Below are 18,847 nucleotides of genomic sequence, written 5' to 3'. Positions count from 1 at the left end.
TATGTCAAAGCATATAATATATAATGATTACCGAATTGTTTAGTATATGTAAGGTGTAGCCATAAAGCAGTGTTTTCCAGTATGTTTTTCAAGGTATGAATGGATGTTCCATAAAAAGTTTCTGTAGTCAAATAACTTTGGAATTTACCATCCTTGGGTGACAACAATGTTAATATCTTAAAAATTCAGAAGTCTTGCAATAAAAAGTGCATTTTAAGATTGGTACCTGAACCAACAACTGTTGCTAATCTTTTATTTTATTTTTTTTTGAGGAAGATTAGCCCTCAGCTAACTACTGCCAGTCCTCCTCTTGTGGCTGAGGAAGCCTGGCCCTGAGCTAACATCCGTGCCCATCTTCCTCTACTTTATATGTGGGATGCCTACCACAGCATGGCGTGCCATGTGGTGCCATGTCCACACCCGGGATCTGAACCAGCGAACCCCGGGCCGCCGAGAAGCGGAACGTGCGAACTTAACTGCTGCGCCACCGGGCCGGCCCCGGAATTTTAAATTTTAAATGTCCATGGAATACTAGTTTAGGAAATGTAGCCAAAAAGTAATTAAAGAGGTTTTTTGCATGACTTATGAAGCTAGTCACATTATTCATGCCTCTTATTAGTTATAAAAGGTATAATGAGATTATAATCTCAGTTCTTACCTTAATTTAAAAATGTGTTAATGATAAATATTGATTCTTTTCTAGGTTTCTGGAATAGGCAAAGTTACAGAGAAAATGTTAAAGGCCCTTGGAATTATTACATGTACAGAACTCTACCAACAGAGGGCATTACTTTCTCTCCTTTTCTCTGAAACATCTTGGCATCAGTTCCTTCACATTTCCATGGGTCTCGGTTCAACACACCTGGCAAGGTATCTATATGTGTGGTCCTGCTTTCTCTTTCAGTTTTAAGCATTGGGATGGAGGCTATAAGGATAACATGTTTTAAAATTCTTATAAGCTAGTGCAAGTCAGAGTATAATTTTTGAATTAGAATGAAAAGATTGGATGTGGGAGGAGAGGGAAAGAGGAATAAAGAATCGCTCCTGGGTTGCTGGCTACAGCAGTTGGATAGATGGACAAGAGGAATGGTGGGTGCTTTCTTTTCTATACCTGCCTTGTGTTTTGTTCAGGGTGTAAAAGTACTGGCGGTCAGATTGTTGAGCAAAGAAAGATGGCTCATATTCCAGAATTCACCCTTTAAGATGTATGGTTCTTTGAAAGCCTTCACGAACTAACTATATTTCTTTTCTTTTCCAGTTTTGTAAATGATTCATTCATTCAATGCTGAGTACTTTCTTGGTGTTAGGCAGTGTTCTAGGCACTGGGGATTACAGCAGTAAACAGGAGAAAGTCCTGCCCTGGTGGCATTTACAGAGTACTGTGGGAGACAGAAAGTAAGGAGAGCGAGGGCACAGAAAATGACCTGGGGGCAAGGGTAGGGGTTAGCAGCAGTCACCCGAGGCAGAGGCCTCAGGGCAGCCCTGCAGAGGCCGAGGAGAAGAGGAAAAGCTGGCGGAGAGACCCCGGCTCTCTTGCATCTAGGTCTGAGAAGAGGTATCCTAGAGCTAGGAGGGTACGCTCTTGGGGGTGGACGAAAAGAAGAGAGTAAAAAAAATGGGAATCGTGGAAATTGATGCTGGGCACTATTTTTATAATTTTGTCATCATCCTGTCAGCCTGCCCTCAAAATAACTCCTTTATAATCTTATACTTACACTAAAGGAAAACTGAGGAAGCATAAAAATAAGTTTGATTAACCAGTCAAACCTGCTAAATCTTATAAAGATTGCAGGGTCTGTGGATTGCTTTTCTCATCTCTCCATGCTCCTCATTCTTTTGAGTCCACTGTTAGCTGACTTTGTTCTTGAGTGGATATAGTGAAAGATAAGAGAAAGACATCACAGTACTATAAATAATCTAGTATTTGAAGATAATGGGAAATAAAACCTTCTTCTTTAAGCCAAGAATTACCCTCTCTTTATTTCCATAGTGCTTGAAAACAATACAGTTCTTGGTATAACATGGCACATATTAACCTTTGGTATTTAGGGATGCAGGTAATGCTGTTCAGTGAAATTCATAGGTAATTTATAATAATGTAAAATAGCGAACCTGCCTTCCCTTCTATCGACATTCTCTATTCCCCTACTCTGCTTTATTTTTTAATCTGTAGTACTTCTAACATATTCCTTATTTACTTCCATATTTGTTGTTTGTCTCCCTCCACTTACATATAAGTTTCTTAAGGGCAGACACTTGGTCTGTTTTGTTCATTACAATATCCCCAACGCCTAGAACAGTGCTTGATTCATAGTAGGTTCAGTAAATATTTGGAAAATGAATAATCTACATGTTGTTTCAGCTTTCTGGTTTGAGCTACTCCTATCAGAGCAACTAGAATCCAACCAAACTAGATGATTCTTTAGGTTGGTATATATGAATAATGAATAGGCTATGGGAGAGCAAAGTTAATGTGCTAGGCCAAAAACTAGATAATTAATATTAAGTTATTCAAAATTAACTTATATCCTAAAACTGCAAGCCAATATGCTACCACCTCCTACTGGTTTTTATAAGTTGTGGTTTTGGATATTCAGGCTTTTAACAGAAGCAATTTATAGTATCAGCCTGTTTTCACAATTGTTCTTTTCAATAGATATAGGCTTGATTCATCACTTGTGTAATCATATTAGCATCTTATCTATCTACATTCTTTGGTGATAGTTTTAGTTTTAGATTTTTTAAAAAATCACTGTTTTTTAGGATGTATGAATTTTAATCAAAAACATGATTGAGCTCTCTATAAGGTAATTGATATGTTAAGTCCTCTTGGTTGACTAAAAGGAACTCAGTCTGCATTGAGAAAGCACATAAAAACTTTTTTTTTTCATTTTAAGAGATGGAGAGAGGAAAAGCAGGAGCGTTGAAAGGTAATGTTTGTTATTATTAATTGTTCATAATTCATGTTATTTTTAACTAATTTTAACTTTTAGTAAAAGATCACTGAAATAAAAAAATCTGTTTGCAAACCAAGTAACAATTTTCAGCACTTGACGCTCCCAAAGTAAATATCCCAGTACAATGCTTTATTGTCTTTGCTTGCTGTGCTCTCAAGGGGAAAAAATTTAACTGCAGTTATTTTTTTAAATGTTGGTTTTATTCCTATTCAGTGAAAACCAAGCATTTTAGGATTCCAAATCCTAATTTCTAGCCTTGTTTATAAGAAAAATTATATTGAATAGTTATTTGGGAAATTTAAGAAGTGACAATGGAAATTCCTCCTGAAACTCTTCAAATGTTGGTGAATGAGCGAGCATAGGCATCAAATAGTAAGATATTGATGAAAGGGAGCTTCGAGGGGACCTAGTTCAGTGGTTTACAGTCTTGTTGGGAAGTCAGATGAACTCTTGATGGAAGCTTATTGTTGGGAACTATGTCGTTGTTTGGAGAGTCCCTCAATTATCTCCTCAAAGCACTGGAGTTCCACGAGACATTTAAGAACCACTCACATAGGATGAGGTTGTGTTTACTTTTCACATAGATTATTTGTGATTGGAGAAGCGGAATGACTTTTACAAGGCAACACACTCAGTAAATGACTGATAAATTTGCTATTGTAGACTGTGATTAAAAAGCAATCAAAGGAAAAGAAGGGGAAAAAGCATCCCAAAGTGAGACAATATTGTCCTATTTGATGGATTTTTCTTCCATTTTGTCTTTTGTTATTGAGAACATACTGTACAAGAATATTAATATTAACTAATATTAATACTTCTTTAGAAAAGGCCAGCAAACCAATAGAAAAATGAACAAAGGTTTAATTAGTTAACAGAAAAGGAAGTACAAATAGCTCTTAAAACATGGAAAATATTCCCGATCTTCTTTATAATTTAAGAAATACAGATTAAAAGTTCTCTGAGATAGCCTTTTTCACCAATCAGGCTGGCAAAGATGCTACATGCTCTATTGGCAAGACTGTGGGAATGAAAAAGCTCTAGGGGGTATACTAGTTTTTCATTGGTGCTATAACAAAATTTATTCTCTTCTAGTTCTGAAGGTCAGAAATCCTCAGATTAAGGTGTTGGCAGCTTGCATTCCTTCTAGAGGCTCCAGGGGAGAATCCATTTCCCAACCAACAGCTTCTAGAGGCTGTTTGCTTTCTTTGGCTCATGGCCCCATCTTCAAACCCAGCATCTTATTTTTCTCTGACTCTGACACTCGTGCCTTCTCTTATAAGGACCCTTGAGATTACATTGAATCCACCTGGATAATTCAGGATGATCTCCCCATCGTAAACATATTTGCAAAGTTCCTTTTACTGTGTAATGTACTAGGTTCTTGGGGACCATTATTTTGCCTACCCCAGGGAGCAAGCAATTTGGCAATAACTGTCAAAATCACAGATACACAGGTACTTTGATCCCACAGTTCTTTTTCTAGGAATTCATTCGACAGATGTAATCATCTCGTTTTACATGTATACAAGATTATTCATTGCATTTTTTTATGATAGCAAAGGATTGAAAATAAATATCCACAAATAGAGTATTGGTTAAATGATCTTACATCTTTAAGTTAGAATATTATGCTGCCATATAAAAATGAGGAAATTATTTACTCATAGGGAACTCTTATAAGAATGAATTCAAGAGGTTGCAGGCCCGGTGGCACAGTGGTTAAGTGCACACATTCCGCTTCTCAGCGGCCCGGGGTTTGCTGGTTCAGATCCCAGGTGTGGACATGGCACCCCTTAGCATACCAGGCTGTGGTAGGTGTCCCACATATAAAGTAGAGGAAGATGGGCATGGATGTTAGCTCAGGGCCAGGCTTCCTCAGCAAAAAGAGGAGAACTGACAGTAGTTAGCTCAGGGCTAATCTTCCTCAAAAAAAAAGAATTAAGAAAAGCAAGGTGCTAAACAATGTGTCTTATATTCTGTTTGTATAAAAAATGAGGGTAAGTGTTTGCTTGTTTCATTATATATACATAGAGTATTCTGGAGGAACTCAAATGAATAGGAAGCTGGCAACACTGGATGCCGCTAGGGAGGCGAACTGGGTATCTGGGCCAGAGTTAGAAGGGGGATTCTTCACTGAATAGTCATTTGCTCAGGGTTTCTTACTCATTACCCTGATCTCTCTTTCGTATCTTCCTCTTTTGTGTTACTGTGACCTCTCAACTTCTTTCAACACTCTTGTGCAAGTGAATTCAAAGTTTCTACATTTAATCTTACCAGCCCTCCATTGCCAGTTGTCTATTTGACGAGTCTACCTAGGTGCCATGAACCAACCGCTTAGGTCTACTTGAAGGTATTCCTCTTCTGGCAAATACCTGTACAGTAATTGGAACGATGTTCTCATCTGTACTTTCTTAAAATAATCCTCCGCAGCAGAGTCTGTATACACATATACCCTAATGTGTTGTAAGTTCTGGGGGCATAATCATTATGTGTTGGTGACTTTAATCATCTTTTTAAAAAATACTGTAGAGAGAGTATACGCATTTGCTAATCAGTTTAACTATAAATGATCTTCCATTATTTAGGTAGATCTTAGATGTTTTTACTTAATTATATCGTAGTTCATCTGAAAACATTATTCTGTACTGCATTTAAACACCTTATATCATTCTTAGATTATCCTGAATTATAGTTTCATTTGTGCACCAAAATCATTCTTCTCTTTCTAGGACATTCAGTGAGATGAGTAAAGCAGAAGAACAGTACAGTTTGTGCCAAGAACTTTGCGGTGAACTCGCTCAAGATCTGCAGAAAGAAGGACTTAAGGTACTTTATTTTGATGTGATGCTCTTAGCTTTTAAAATTCTTAATAATAAAATGCTATCTTAAAGCAAGAGTTAGATTTTGCATTTGAATACAAATTGGCAAGTGTCAGGAAAGAGTATCCCCATCCCCAATAGAGGTAAATTCAATTTTGACCCATATCTGAGGCCTATGATGAGGTCATTGTGTGAAGAAGCAACTGTGTGGGTGGAATGGCTCCAGTATAATTCCAGAGGAGTTTATGCTACCTCAGGAGTACATTTGAATAAGTTCAAAATCAGTTATATTCAAGTTCAAAATCAGTTATAATGCTTTATTCTCTGATGAGAATAAAGCAAAGAGAAGATTTCCCTAGAACTGTATTTACTTATTATAAATGCCTTTCCAATCATCCTTTAATGTTTTTCTCAGGCAGACAATGACCTTCTAGAACAGGCCTTTTGTTTCAAGGCTCTAGTCCAGGTTGCTTAATACACTGAGAACAAAACCTGGAAGGCTTTGAACTTTGTATTTTATAATCTTCACTCACAATAATCCATATCTGGTATTTTTCCAACACACTCAGAGGTGGAGTTATTACAAAGTGTACTACAAAAGTATTAAAAAGTTGGGGCTGGCCCCGTGGCCAAGTGGTTAAGTTTGCGCGCTCCGCTGCAGGCGGCCCAGTGTTTCATTGGTTCGAATCCTCGGCGTGGACATGGCACTGCTCATCAAACCACGCTGGGGCAGCGTCCCACATGCCACAACTAGAAGGACCCACAACGAATAATATACGACTATATACCAGGGGGCTTTGGGGAGAAAAAGGAAAAATAAAATCTTTAAAAAAAAAAAATGGGGATAATGATTAAAAAAAAAAAACAAAGAATGAGACATCTGATGAGTATTTTTCTTATAATCCTTCTCCATTATACCTCGAGTGCAAGAGAGTTCTTTAAAAAAATTTTTTTTTCTAGTGAGGAAGATTGGCCCTGAGCTAACACCTGTTGCCAATCTTCGTCTTTTTGTTTGAGGAAGAGTGGCCCTGGGCTAACATCTGTGCCCATCTTCTTCTGTTTTGTATGTGGGACGCCACCACAGCATGGCTTGATGAGCAGTGTAGGTCTGTGCCCAGGATCCAAACCTATGAACCCCAGGCTGCCAAAGCAGAGCACACTGAACTTAACCACTGCACCACCCGGCTGGCCCCTTTTTAAAACTTTTTTCAACTTTTTTAGACTTACAGAAAAATTATAAAGGTAATCTAGAGAGTTCCAGTATACCCAGTTTCCCTCATTATTGACGTGTTATCATAGTACATTTGTCAAAACTAAGAAACTGACGTTAGCATATTGCTGTTGACTAAACTCCAGTCACTGTTTGGATTTTACCTGTTTTCCGTTAGTGTCCTCTTCCTGTTCCAGCATTCAGTCCCAGCAACCACATTGCGTTTGGTGTCATGTCTCCCTAGTCTCCTCCAGTCAGTGATAGTTTCTCAGTATTTCCTTGTTTTTTATGACCTTTAAAGTCTTGAGGAGTACTGGCCAGGTATCCTGCAGAATGTCTCCCAATCTGGGTTTCTCTGATGGTTTTCTTATGATTAGACCAGGGTCGTGGGTTTTTAGAAGGAATACCACAGAGGTGAAGTGTCCCCCTCACCACATCCTGTCAAGGTGTGTGACAGCCAGATGATGGCACAGGTGGTGTTGACCTTCGTCACTGTGCTAAGGTCATGTTCGCCGGCTTCTCCACTGTGAAGTTACTGGTTTTCCTCTTCCATACTCTGCTCTTTAGAAGTGGTTCAATAAGTCTAACCCACTCTCACGATCTCCAGGAGGTAGTGAAATATACATAGCATAAAATTTACCATTTTAACCATTCTTAAGTGTACATTTCAGTGGCATTAAGTGCATTCATATTGTGCAACCATGACCACTATGGATCTCCAGAACTTTTCCATTATCCCAAATTGAAACTCTGTACCCATTAAACAGTTACTGTAAAGGGAGTTCTTACATGTAAATTGTTTAACATAGTGTCTGGCATATAGTAGGCACACAGGAAGTGTGAGCTATCCACAAGAACTTTTCAGTGAAGCCCCTTTACAAACACTTTTTTCCTTCCTTTTTAGGTACCAAATTAACCTCTAAAAAAAATTTGGTAAAATGAAAAATGGTCAGTTAACTTCGCCCTTTATATAAAGGTCTTTTATAAGAATTCACTTGGGGAGGGAGTAATAATTATTGGCTAGAATGGGATTTTTAGATTACTTCCAGATTTCAATTACTTTTATGACCATTTTCATTACCATGTTTTATAAATAATTGATTTCAGTTCCATATTATACGTACATAAGAGACCTTTCTGAATTTTTCTAACCTGTAAAATAACTTCTTTCTAGAAGTTGGAAAGCCATATATAATAATGTATCCTGTTTGTCATAGGGTAGGACTGTCACCATTAAGCTGAAGAATGTGAATTTTGAAGTGAAAACTCGTGCATCTACAGTTTCATCAGTTATTTCTACTGCAGAAGAAATATTTGCTATTGCTAAAGAACTACTCAGAACAGAAATTGATGCTGATTTTCCACATCCCTTGAGATTAAGACTTATGGGTATGACTTTTCTTTTCTTGTTTTTCCTTAAATCTGCTAGACTTTCCCAAAGAATCAACTTTGGAAATATTCTCGCCTCCATTTTACTTCTTAAACCTGTTTAGGAAGTTGTACTTATGCTGCTGCCATTTTTCTTAATTCTTAGAACCCGATGCCTGTGAAGCCATGATCATTAGTTTAATTCCAGTAAGAACCAACTAAAGTTGTTCTTTTCCTTACTGCTTACTGAAATCTTTGGGGCTAGATGTTTCAAAATTTAAAACTTCTCAGATTTTAGAAAGCAAGTTCAGTGCATATTATTGAGTATATTATATAACATTCCTTTGAGATCTGAGGCAGCACTTCATGATCAAACACATTAATATTTCTGCAGCGAAACAAAAAATATTCACACTGAGTTGTAAAGACTGTAAATAGCCTCACATCAATTCAGTCATCAATAACCATTTATCACTTACAATTTTGAGAGCTTTTTGGATTTCAGAATTACAAAAAAATGGATTGTGGTGCTATAAAACCACGTCTCTAGCCACTACAAGGTAAAAAAAAGCAAACAAACCACTGGGTGAGAATGTTTGTGATCAGCACTCCAAGTGTCAGCTTTACTACTAAAGGTGGATCATTAGCCCTACTTTCATATGTGAAAGATAGCACACACTGAAATCAATTAAATAAAATATGTTAACTAAAAGAGCTAAAGAGCAGATGTTAATAGCAGCTTTATCCATAATTGCCGAAACTTGGAAGCAACCAAGATGTCCTTCAGTGGAAGGTGAATGGAAACTGCGGTACATCCAGACAATGGAATGTTATTCAGCAGGTCAAAGAAGTGAGCTATCAAGCCATGAGAAGACATGGAGGAACCTTAAATGCGTATTACTAAGTGAAAGAAGTCAATCTGAGGAGGCTACATACTGTATGATTCCCACATTTTTGACATTCTGGAAAAGCTAGAACTATGGGGACACTGAAAAGATGAGTGGTTATCAAGAGTTGAGGGGAAGGAGGGATGAATAGGCAGAGCAAGGAGGATTTTTAGGGCCGTTAACTATTCTCTATAGTGCTATAATGGTGGATACATGTCATTATACATTTGTCAAAACCCGTAAAACATACAACACCAAGAGTGAACCTTAATGTAAACTATGGGCTTTGAGTGATAATGTTGTGTCAGCATAGGTTCTTTGGTTGTAACCAGTGTACCACTCTGGTTCAGGATGTCCACAGTGGAGGAGGCTGCACGGGTCAGGACAGGGGTATATGGGAACTCTCTTTACTTTCTGCCCAATTTTGCTGTGAACCTAAAATTGCTCTAAAAAAATAAAGCCTGTTGAAAAAATAAGGAGCTAAAGAGTCTGTGTAATTGACTCCAATCACTTACTTAATTGGTATCATTTGTAGCATGTATCAGATGATGTCATGTGTCAGATATTAATTGAAAGACCTATATAATCATGCTAACTCCAGTAGATACTGTTTAATGGTACCTGGTTTTATAAAGGAAAGTAAATTTCCACTCAAAATACCAGCTTTGAAAAAGCATCCTTTAATTCAGAAAATATACTGTGTTGCTTGTTATTTTTCCCTAAACAGCTTTTTTATATGTCACAATAGTATAATGCAAAATGTTTTTATGCTTTATAAGTGAATTGGCTTTGTTGAATTTGAAGCTGATTAATTGGTTTGGTTGGTTTAATTTAGGTGTGCGAGTATCTGGTTTTCCCAATGAAGAAGAGAAGAAACACCAACAGAGGAGCATTATTGGCTTCTTACAGGCTGGAAACCAAACCCCATCAGCCACTGGGTGTAGACTAGAGAAAACTGAGAAAGATCAGTTTCTAAAACCTCTAGAAATGTCTCATAAGAAGAGTTTCTTTGATAAAAAACGATCAGAAAGGAAATGGAGTCACCAAGACACATTTAAATGTGAAACTGTGGATCAAAAAAGTTTACAGACATCACAATCATTCCAAGTTTTAAAGCAGAAGATGAGTGAGAATTTAGAAACATCAGAGAATTCAGATAAATGTCAGATATTTACCTGTCCTGTTTGCTTTAGGGAGCAGGGAAGCGTCAGTCTGGAAGCCTTTAATAAACATGTAGATGCGTGTCTTGATGCACCTTCAATCAGTGAGAACTCTGAAATGTCCTCATGTTCACATGCGTCCTCTACAGAAGTTAACAAGAAAGAGAATGTACATCCTTCTTTTTCACTCTGTGAGAAGCAGGATTACAAAGCCCGTCAGAAGAATATAGAAACCACTTCAGGAGATTGTGTAGAGTTGGTAGAGACCATAGATAACCCAGCTAAAGCAGAAGGTGTAGATGCCTTAAGTAATAAACGCAGCAAAGAGGAATGTTCCAGTCTTCCAAGCAAACTGTTTAATGTTGAACACTGTCATCAGAATTCTTGTACTGTTTCATTGGAAGATGAAGATGTTGAGTCCTTAAGAAGGCAAGAGCCCGTCCAAGCTTTAGTTTGTCCTGTTTGTAACCTGGAACAAAAGACTTCAGATCTTACCCTGTTCAATGTGCATGTGGATATTTGTTTAAATAAAGGCATTATCCAGGAACTGAGAAATGATGAAGTTAATCCAGTTAACCAACCCAAAGAAAGCACCAAAAGTACCGGTGAGTTTGCAGTCATTCTGAAGTACCTGATTTTCTAGAAATGTTTTATTAAAATTGAGATTGTTGTTAAATCTGAAACACATCTATTAAAGGGACAGTTTGTATACGCTGCCATTTAGCAAAATGTTACTTTCCAAAGTCAGAACTAACTGAAGCCGTTAGATTTTCAATTTGGGAGAACTTTGGTTTGGGCTTGATTTAGCACAGAATGAACTCAGACATTTAGGATGCTCGGCAATCTAATCAAAAAAGAAATTCCTTCAGAGAATATTTGCCAAGGCACGGTGGTAAATTATAATTACATAACCAGAGAGGCTCTTTAACTTGTTTTCTTTAGTCGTCCTGACTCTAGCGCAACTTCAAAAATAAAATTAAATGTAATACTAATAAAACAAGTAGATTACAAAGAAATTATGTATAAAGTTAGTTTCTGCTATGTATAAATATGAACTGTGTGGCACTAAGGAAGTTTTTTTGTCTTTAATTAGTCAGCTTTAACTTTTTAAATCTTTTTACAGCTTTTTAATTATTTCAATGTTGTTCATTTTAGAATTTCTTGACTTTTCTTCTCTCTAAAGGTAACTCAGGAAGAGTACAGAAAACTATAACAAAAACAAAAAGGTATGGCTAATGTGAATTTTCATAGAACTGGCTATAGAACCTCATATTTTCAGGTCTGATTTTCATAAAACCTCAAATTTTGAGGTCTAATTTTTAGGAGATGTTAAAATTTGCTTTTGTAAATCATAAAATAAAAATTTTAAATCAATTATTTGCAAAAAGAATTTTTTAATCTCTTCCTGCATTTTAATTGTGTGTTCTTTTTTATTCCAGGCCAGGGTTGGTGACAAAGCACTCAGCATCAAAGAAAGTAAAACCCAGCAATCCAAGACACACCCTTGATGTATTTTTTAAATGAATGTTGAACATTTTATCATTAATCCTTAATTGAAACTTATGTCATAATCAGTGAATCTATTCTTCCTCATTTTAAGTTTTCAGATTCATTTAGTGAAAGGCAAGTGCAATAATCCCTCCCCAAATGACATTTCCTTTATATGAATATGGAGTATATACTAATTTACTTCCATATATCTGTTTGATAAGCATGAGAATTTTATTTCCATTGTACATCAATTGGATGTCAGTCCTGTTAGACATAATTTTTAAACAAGAAATTAGGAATGGGATCAGAAAGTGATTTCCTTCTCTATTATGTTTTATAGCGAATATAAAAACATCTTTATAAGGGCTCAGAGGTTTACGCAGACCTGTTTTAGCATAAGAATTTTTCAGTGCTTAACCACTGCATCGGCACTGAATTGCTATATTTGATCTTAGTACCTTCTACAACTTTGTATATTTATATTTTAGCTCCTAGTATCTTCAGATACCTCATGAGCATTCATAATTAATATTTATCATAAGTTCTATGAAGAATATTAGCGTAGCAGAGCTAGCAGTGGTTTTGTTGTTTTAAGTTCAGGAAAATAATATTGTAGTATTATTTTTTGTGTTAAAAGAATTTTGCCTAAAATATGATTATTCATTTACCTTTTTTAATTTAAAGTTTCTTTATCTTATGAATAAGCACTTGGTTCACTAAAAAATATTTAGTCTAAGAGTCAAGGTACTTATCTAGGACTTTTAAATGGCAGTATTTCATTTCTTGGCAGTTTTGTTTGCACTTTACACAAATCTATAAAAAAGGATAAATTGGGACCAGCCTGGTGGCATAGTGGTTAAGTTCGTGCCCGTCACTTTGGTGGTCCAGGGTTCATGGGTTTGCATCCCGGGCATGGACCTGCACATTACTCATCAAGCCATGCTGTGGTGGCATCCCGCATACAAAGTAGAGGAAGATGGGCACAGATGTTAGCTCAGGGCCAATCTTCCTCAAGCAAAAAGAGGAGGATTGGCAACAGATGTTAGCTCAGGGCCAATCTTCCTCACAAAAAAATAAAAAACAATAAATTGTACACTCAGTTTATTTTTATTATAATCTTCTAGAGAAAATGTGCAATTCAAAAGAGTAACGTATATTAAACATCTCATTTATCTTAGTTATATTTCTATCATATTTTTATTAATATTCATGAAAGAAGACAGCTTAGCAGTATAACGTTAGCTTAAGTAGTTGCTCCAAATACTTTTGTGCTATCAATAAGAGTTTTTATCAAAAAACACTTATTTAATTGAAACATGAAGATGGAAGCCATTTTCTGTTACTCCTTTAAGGAACTGCATCTTTTATTCTTTTATATTTTTGTTTTCTCTTTTCCTACGTTTGAGATTTTAGAGCTCAGTATCTGAATTTATAAGAAAATGATATTTTAGGAACAGCCTAAATTAGGGTTGCACACAGTCTTTGGCCAAATGGTAATTTGACTTTAAATTATCTGATTGTTTAAAATTAGGCTTACTGTTTATGAGCATGCCAAATTCATGCCTAATGTTATGTGTGATGGCAAATACAGAGGTACAGCTGTGGTTCTTCATTGTGTGATTTACTTCTGTAGATTCTGTACACGATTAAATTCAATGGAGCACTGATTTAATGTATTGAAAATTAGAAAGCATCATATTATTTGTTTTCTATCTTGCCTCAAGTTTATTTTTATTGTGTTTGAGACATTAGAATAAATACTAAATTATTTTCATTTAGATGATTCATTTAATTGAATGTTATTTAGTAATATTTAATAATTTAAAATAAAATTGAAAATGTTTAATTGACATTTTTGCCAATAGAAATGGTTTCCTTACTTTTCTACTCTTTTCCTACGTCTGGTGCTTTCACTCTTACTGTGTTTGCCCAGAATTCTCTCCACATACTTTCCTATTTGTTTTATCTAATACATTCAACTCATTTTCTTTTTTATTATAATTTCGTTTGGGCATTTTTAGAAAATATAGCAAAACTACAAAGAATAAGAACCTATAATCTTACCTACTTAGAAGGTCAGAATATTCTGAACCACCTTGGAAAACATATTTGCAACACATATAACTGGCAAAAATCTAGTGTCCAGAATATATAAATGACTCCTATGAATCAGTAAGAAAAATATAGACAGCCAATAGAAATTTGGACAAAAGACTTTATACGTCACTTCACTTAAAAAGAAATCCAAGTGGCCAAGCATCTGAAAACATTCTCAGCCACTTAGTAACAATGAAATGAGCAGTAAAACACAAAGAGGTTTTATTACATCCCTACCAGACTCACAAACACGAAAGGGGCCAATGATAGTAAGTTTTTGTGTTGGTGTGGAGCAATGTGAATGAACTCTTACTTTGAAAACAATCACTTTGGAAAACAGTTTGCCCTTCTCTCCTGAGTTTGAAGTTGCCTACACTCAGCAACCCAAACACTGCACCCCCGAGTCTACGCGTCTGCTGGGTATCTTCCATTTGCCCTCCAGATCCACTCCTCACCCTTCCGCACCCTGCTTTATGTCTGGCGAGGCGTCACAGCTATGGGGGAGCCAGTGCAGGAGATTTGAGGAAGGAAAGAAGATGAAGTTGGGTATTTATTCCCTCATGTACCCTTTCGTAGGATCATCACAAGCTGGTTAGGTCCCTTGACCAAAGCTCACAGCTTCTTGTGGGTGGCCATTTTCATACTGCACTCTGCTCTCTCCAGGTTCTGATGATGCGTTCCTTCCCTTGCTCCTCCAGCCTAGGGGTGGCCACAGAGCCTTGCTCTTATTAGCCCTGGGTGCTGCACTATCCTGGGTTTCCCCACACCTGACCCGACCTTTGTAAATAGCCCCTTTCTTAAACTCATCTCAAATTACAAATTTTTTTTTGCTAGAATCCTAACTAATGTAATGCCTTGGGAAAACTATTGAACATGTTCCCTAGGAAGCATGTATAAGAATGCTCATAGCAGCACTATAATAGGCAAAGATTGGAAATAAACCAAATATTCGGCAATAGTTGAATGGTTAAATTCTGCCATTGTATATTCATGTATATTCAAACAATAGAATTCTACACAGTGGTGAAAATGATGGAAATAGCTAATCAGAAAGTGGATGAATGTCACAAACATAGTGTGGAGCAAAAGAAGCAAGTCATATAAGGATGCCATCAGCATGATTCCATTTATATAAAGTTCAAAATAATTTAAACTATATTGTTTCAAGGATACATCCATATGAGGTCAAATTATAAAGCAAAGCAAGTATGTTACTGTCCCCAAAGTTAGAATAATGATTTCCTCTGTGGGGAAGTAGGGGAATGTGATTGTGGGGTGGCACATGGAGCGGCTGGGATGCTGGCAATGTTCCATTACTTGTCACGGGTGGTGAACGCATGGATGTTCACTTTAAAAATATTCTTTAAGCCATACATATATATTTTCTACACTCTTGTTCGTATGTAACCTGTATCATAATAAAAGTAAAAAGAAAAAATGGCAAAACTGCTTTCCTTAGCAAGACGATATTTTCTTCCATCTCTGAAGGCTACTTGCTTCAACAGAGAAAAAGTACATTTCTCCCTGCTGGGACTTGGCCGAACACAACAAGAAAGCCGTCCTATGCCAACATTTTGAGTTTTTCTCCTAACATTTCCCCTAACGCCACAGCCTCAGTTAGCATTTGGTCTGCTTTCCCAAGGGCAGCAGTTGACAATTTGACCAAATATTTTGTCACTGCTAAACAAGTCACCAGCGTTCCAGCCTGTGACATCTGTGTCCCCACTCCCTCCTAGACTAAGCCAATTCTGTATATTAAGTTTTGTTACTTGCAGCACCCTGCTTTTTGTATCAGTTCAGAATTCAGAAGCTGTGAGTTACAAAGACCCCAATCAGAGTCTTTTAGAAAAAGAAATCAGTTGTAGCGTTCTCTTGAAACATGAATTTCATTGGTTAGCTTTGGCTCAGTGGTTCAAGAAGGGGTTCCAAGTCTGATATCTTGGCCTCACATGGTCACTTTATGGTCACAGATGGGCTCCTCCACATCTAGCTTTACCCTTGAGTTCCAGCAGGAAGATGAGAAAGTGGAAAGGACAACAGGGCAACAGGTCTGTCCCACTTGAAGGAGCTTTCCCAGAAGCCCCATGTAACAATTTCCACTTACGTCTTATTGGCCAGAAATGTGTCACATGACTTCCTATTAAAGCGAACCTGGAAATGTAGTTTTTAGCTGGGCACAGTGCTACTCCCAAACAAACTCAGGTTTTGTTAGTAATTCTGACTAACCCATAAAAAATGCCTGTCAAAAATTACAAAATTACCACATTTAATGGTGCAATGTTAGAGGCATTCCTTAGGAATGACACAAAGGTACCCTCTATTATTTTGCTGGAGATGCTAGCAATTCAATAAAAGAAAGAAGATGAATAAAAACTGGAAACAAAGAAAAATAAAATTTTATTGTCAGAGGGTGTACTTGTCTACATTTTTAAAAATCTCCATTTAGTCAAAGAGTTCAATAAGGTTATGCCTACAAGATGCATATAAAAAATCCATAGCGTTCCTATACCACAGTAATAACCCATTAGAAAATGTAATCAAAATAATCTCTTAGGACAACTATCTACAAGGTACCTAAAGCAGAGTAGGGGATACCTAAATCTACCAAAAAAATGTGCAAGAACTTGGGAACTAAAAATATTATTGAAAGACAAACAGGACATCTGAGTAAATGAAAAGAGTAACCCTATTCATGAACAGGAAAAACAGTTAACAAAACTATTCTTCCTACATTATTCTCAGTAAAATTCAAAACAAAACCCCTCATGGTTTTTCTTGGAAGTTATTAAGTAGATTCTGAATTTTATATGGAAGAGCAGAGGCCCCAGAATAAGAAGGTGGAAGGTCAAGTCCTATTACATATCAAATGTAATATAAAGCTATAGTAATTAGTACAGCATATTAAGAGTGGTATTGTCATGGGCATGGACACTTTAGACAACTCAGTACAAAATTATTGACTTTAAATGGTGCTTGCACGATTGGTTATCCATAGAGACAAAATAAAACTTGCTGTCTACCTCCCTGTGTCAGGAGTCCCCAAGAACTACCCTCAGGCCAGATAAGTCACTAGAAGGTCTTGTAGAACTTAGAAAAGCTGTTTTGCTCATGGTTACGGTTTGTTACAGTGAAAGGATATAAATTAAAATCAGCAAAGGGAAAAGGCAGATAGGCAAAGCCCAGGAGAGACCAGGCACAACACAGGCGAAGTGTTGCCAACTGGGGGTGCTCACCCAGCTTTTGGGGCCCAGGGTTTTTCCTGCGTGTAGGCATGCAGTGCCCAGGCGACCTCAGCTACTCAGTCTCCAGCTCTCCAGAGATCTAAATGATACCTCAAGACCCTGGGCCTCAAGCATATGGAAACAGCGTAAGGCACGTTGTCAGCATAAACTCTGTCAGTCTAATGCAGTGTGGCCCCAGGCCTCGGCACACTAAATCACTCTTGGCAGGACCTTCTGAGAGCTCAGAGGCTGTCTCCTCGGAGCCAGTCAAGGGCCATTCCTCGTGAAGACAGGCCTTTCTCAGGAATGCACAGGGCTTGAGCAACCTGAGCCTGCTGAGTTAACCTTCTACTGCACATTTAAAAAATAAATGTCACGCATATTGGAATAAAGTATAAAAAAGATAAAGATTACTCAGGGAACTTCCTTATGCCTCATTCGTAAAATGCTTTGCAGAAAAATTTCATATCTATAAAATGTTTAGGGAATTTCAGATGAGGGTGGCCCGTCCTTTTGAAATATATTATTATTAGTGTATAATAACCACAAATATCATGTTATAAGTAGGCCTAATAATTGTTTGCATGTGTGAATCCTCTCTTCAGTGGAGTTCAAAGATTCTTTTGTAATATCAGTCTTTACATCGTCCCTGTAATATAGGACTGTACATCTTACCGCAATCTTAGGATTGAGGAAAATAGGAAAAGCAGCATTATAAGAAGTATTTAGAAATGCAAGCCATTCCATCATAATGCTTTAATTGTAAAGTTAGTGTGGAAATGGCGATATTTACATACTCAATTGCACACTGAAGAAGTGACTCGAAGACTAAGAGAGAAGTTTCAGCATTAACATGGGTAACGGAAGCCATGTCTCAGAGCTGAAGAAGGAACTCTGCTGAGAAAACTTAGGCAATGGGCAGAGACTAAGAAGGTCAGAAAGGAAAGGCACGAGAGAATTAGCAATTAATAGGAAGTAACTTGCACTGCCTTCATCTAAAAATGTCTTTAAATGCTATTACCTTTTAACTGATCCTTCTCCCTCCTTTCCACCTCTGCCTCTGCCAGCCTCATATCTGGTAACGAATTCTGTCTGCCCTTGAAAACACTGATTTCTTTCCATTCCTATTGTCAAGCCCTTATCAGTTGCCTAAACTCTGACCTTCCAACTGATTTCTCGGCTTTCCCTGCTCTCAACTGTTTTGCCCATTTTCTGCAGATTAGTCATAAACAGTGTCTTCACAATGTCACTCTTATGTTAGAAATAAAACAAAAAAAGATTTCAGAAACTCTCAACTCTCTCCAGGATCAGCTGGGGGGGCGGGGGGTGAGAAGAGGAGCTGATTTTCAGCATATGATGATTTCTGTGGTGTAAATACCATGACAGATTTTAAGCTGCACACCTGCTATCGACCAGTTCTCAAAATTCCTGAAAATTTAACAATCGGCTCTTGCGAGCCCCTACCAGCTAGCTCTGCACGTCGCTGTTCATGACGCAGGCCGAACACTGGCTTGGCATTCAAGGCCAATCAAGTCACATTGCCCAGCTTGTAGTCTCCTGAATAGACCAAGCTGTTTCTCCCATCTGGTGTTGTGCTCAGTTGTTCCATTTGCCCAGAATGTGCTTCCTGAAGTCCT

At 37.3% G+C, this 18,847-nt stretch overlaps 1 protein-coding gene across 2 annotated transcripts in view; it reads left to right on the top strand.

Moving 5' to 3' along the window:
• The window catches only part of POLK (DNA polymerase kappa), a 65,098-nt gene extending 51,356 nt beyond the window's left edge, over window positions 1–13,742 (top strand). For both annotated transcript variants that reach the window (XM_014830028.3, XM_070517928.1), the window contains 7 exons: window positions 704–870; window positions 2,898–2,930; window positions 5,687–5,783; window positions 8,204–8,375; window positions 10,077–11,006; window positions 11,585–11,627; window positions 11,841–13,742. In XM_014830028.3, coding sequence (XP_014685514.2) covers window positions 704–870; window positions 2,898–2,930; window positions 5,687–5,783; window positions 8,204–8,375; window positions 10,077–11,006; window positions 11,585–11,627; window positions 11,841–11,925 — 1,527 coding nt within the window. In that variant the 3' untranslated portion in view covers window positions 11,926–13,742. The remainder of the gene's footprint in view (window positions 1–703; window positions 871–2,897; window positions 2,931–5,686; window positions 5,784–8,203; window positions 8,376–10,076; window positions 11,007–11,584; window positions 11,628–11,840) is intronic.
• The last annotated feature ends 5,105 nt before the right edge of the window (window positions 13,743–18,847 follow it).

This window comes from Equus asinus, chromosome 9 (assembly GCF_041296235.1).
Source record: "Equus asinus isolate D_3611 breed Donkey chromosome 9, EquAss-T2T_v2, whole genome shotgun sequence".
NCBI lineage: Eukaryota > Metazoa > Chordata > Mammalia > Perissodactyla > Equidae > Equus > Equus asinus.
Note: the sequence above shows the minus strand (reverse complement) of the source record. Positions and strands in the feature narration are given on the sequence as shown.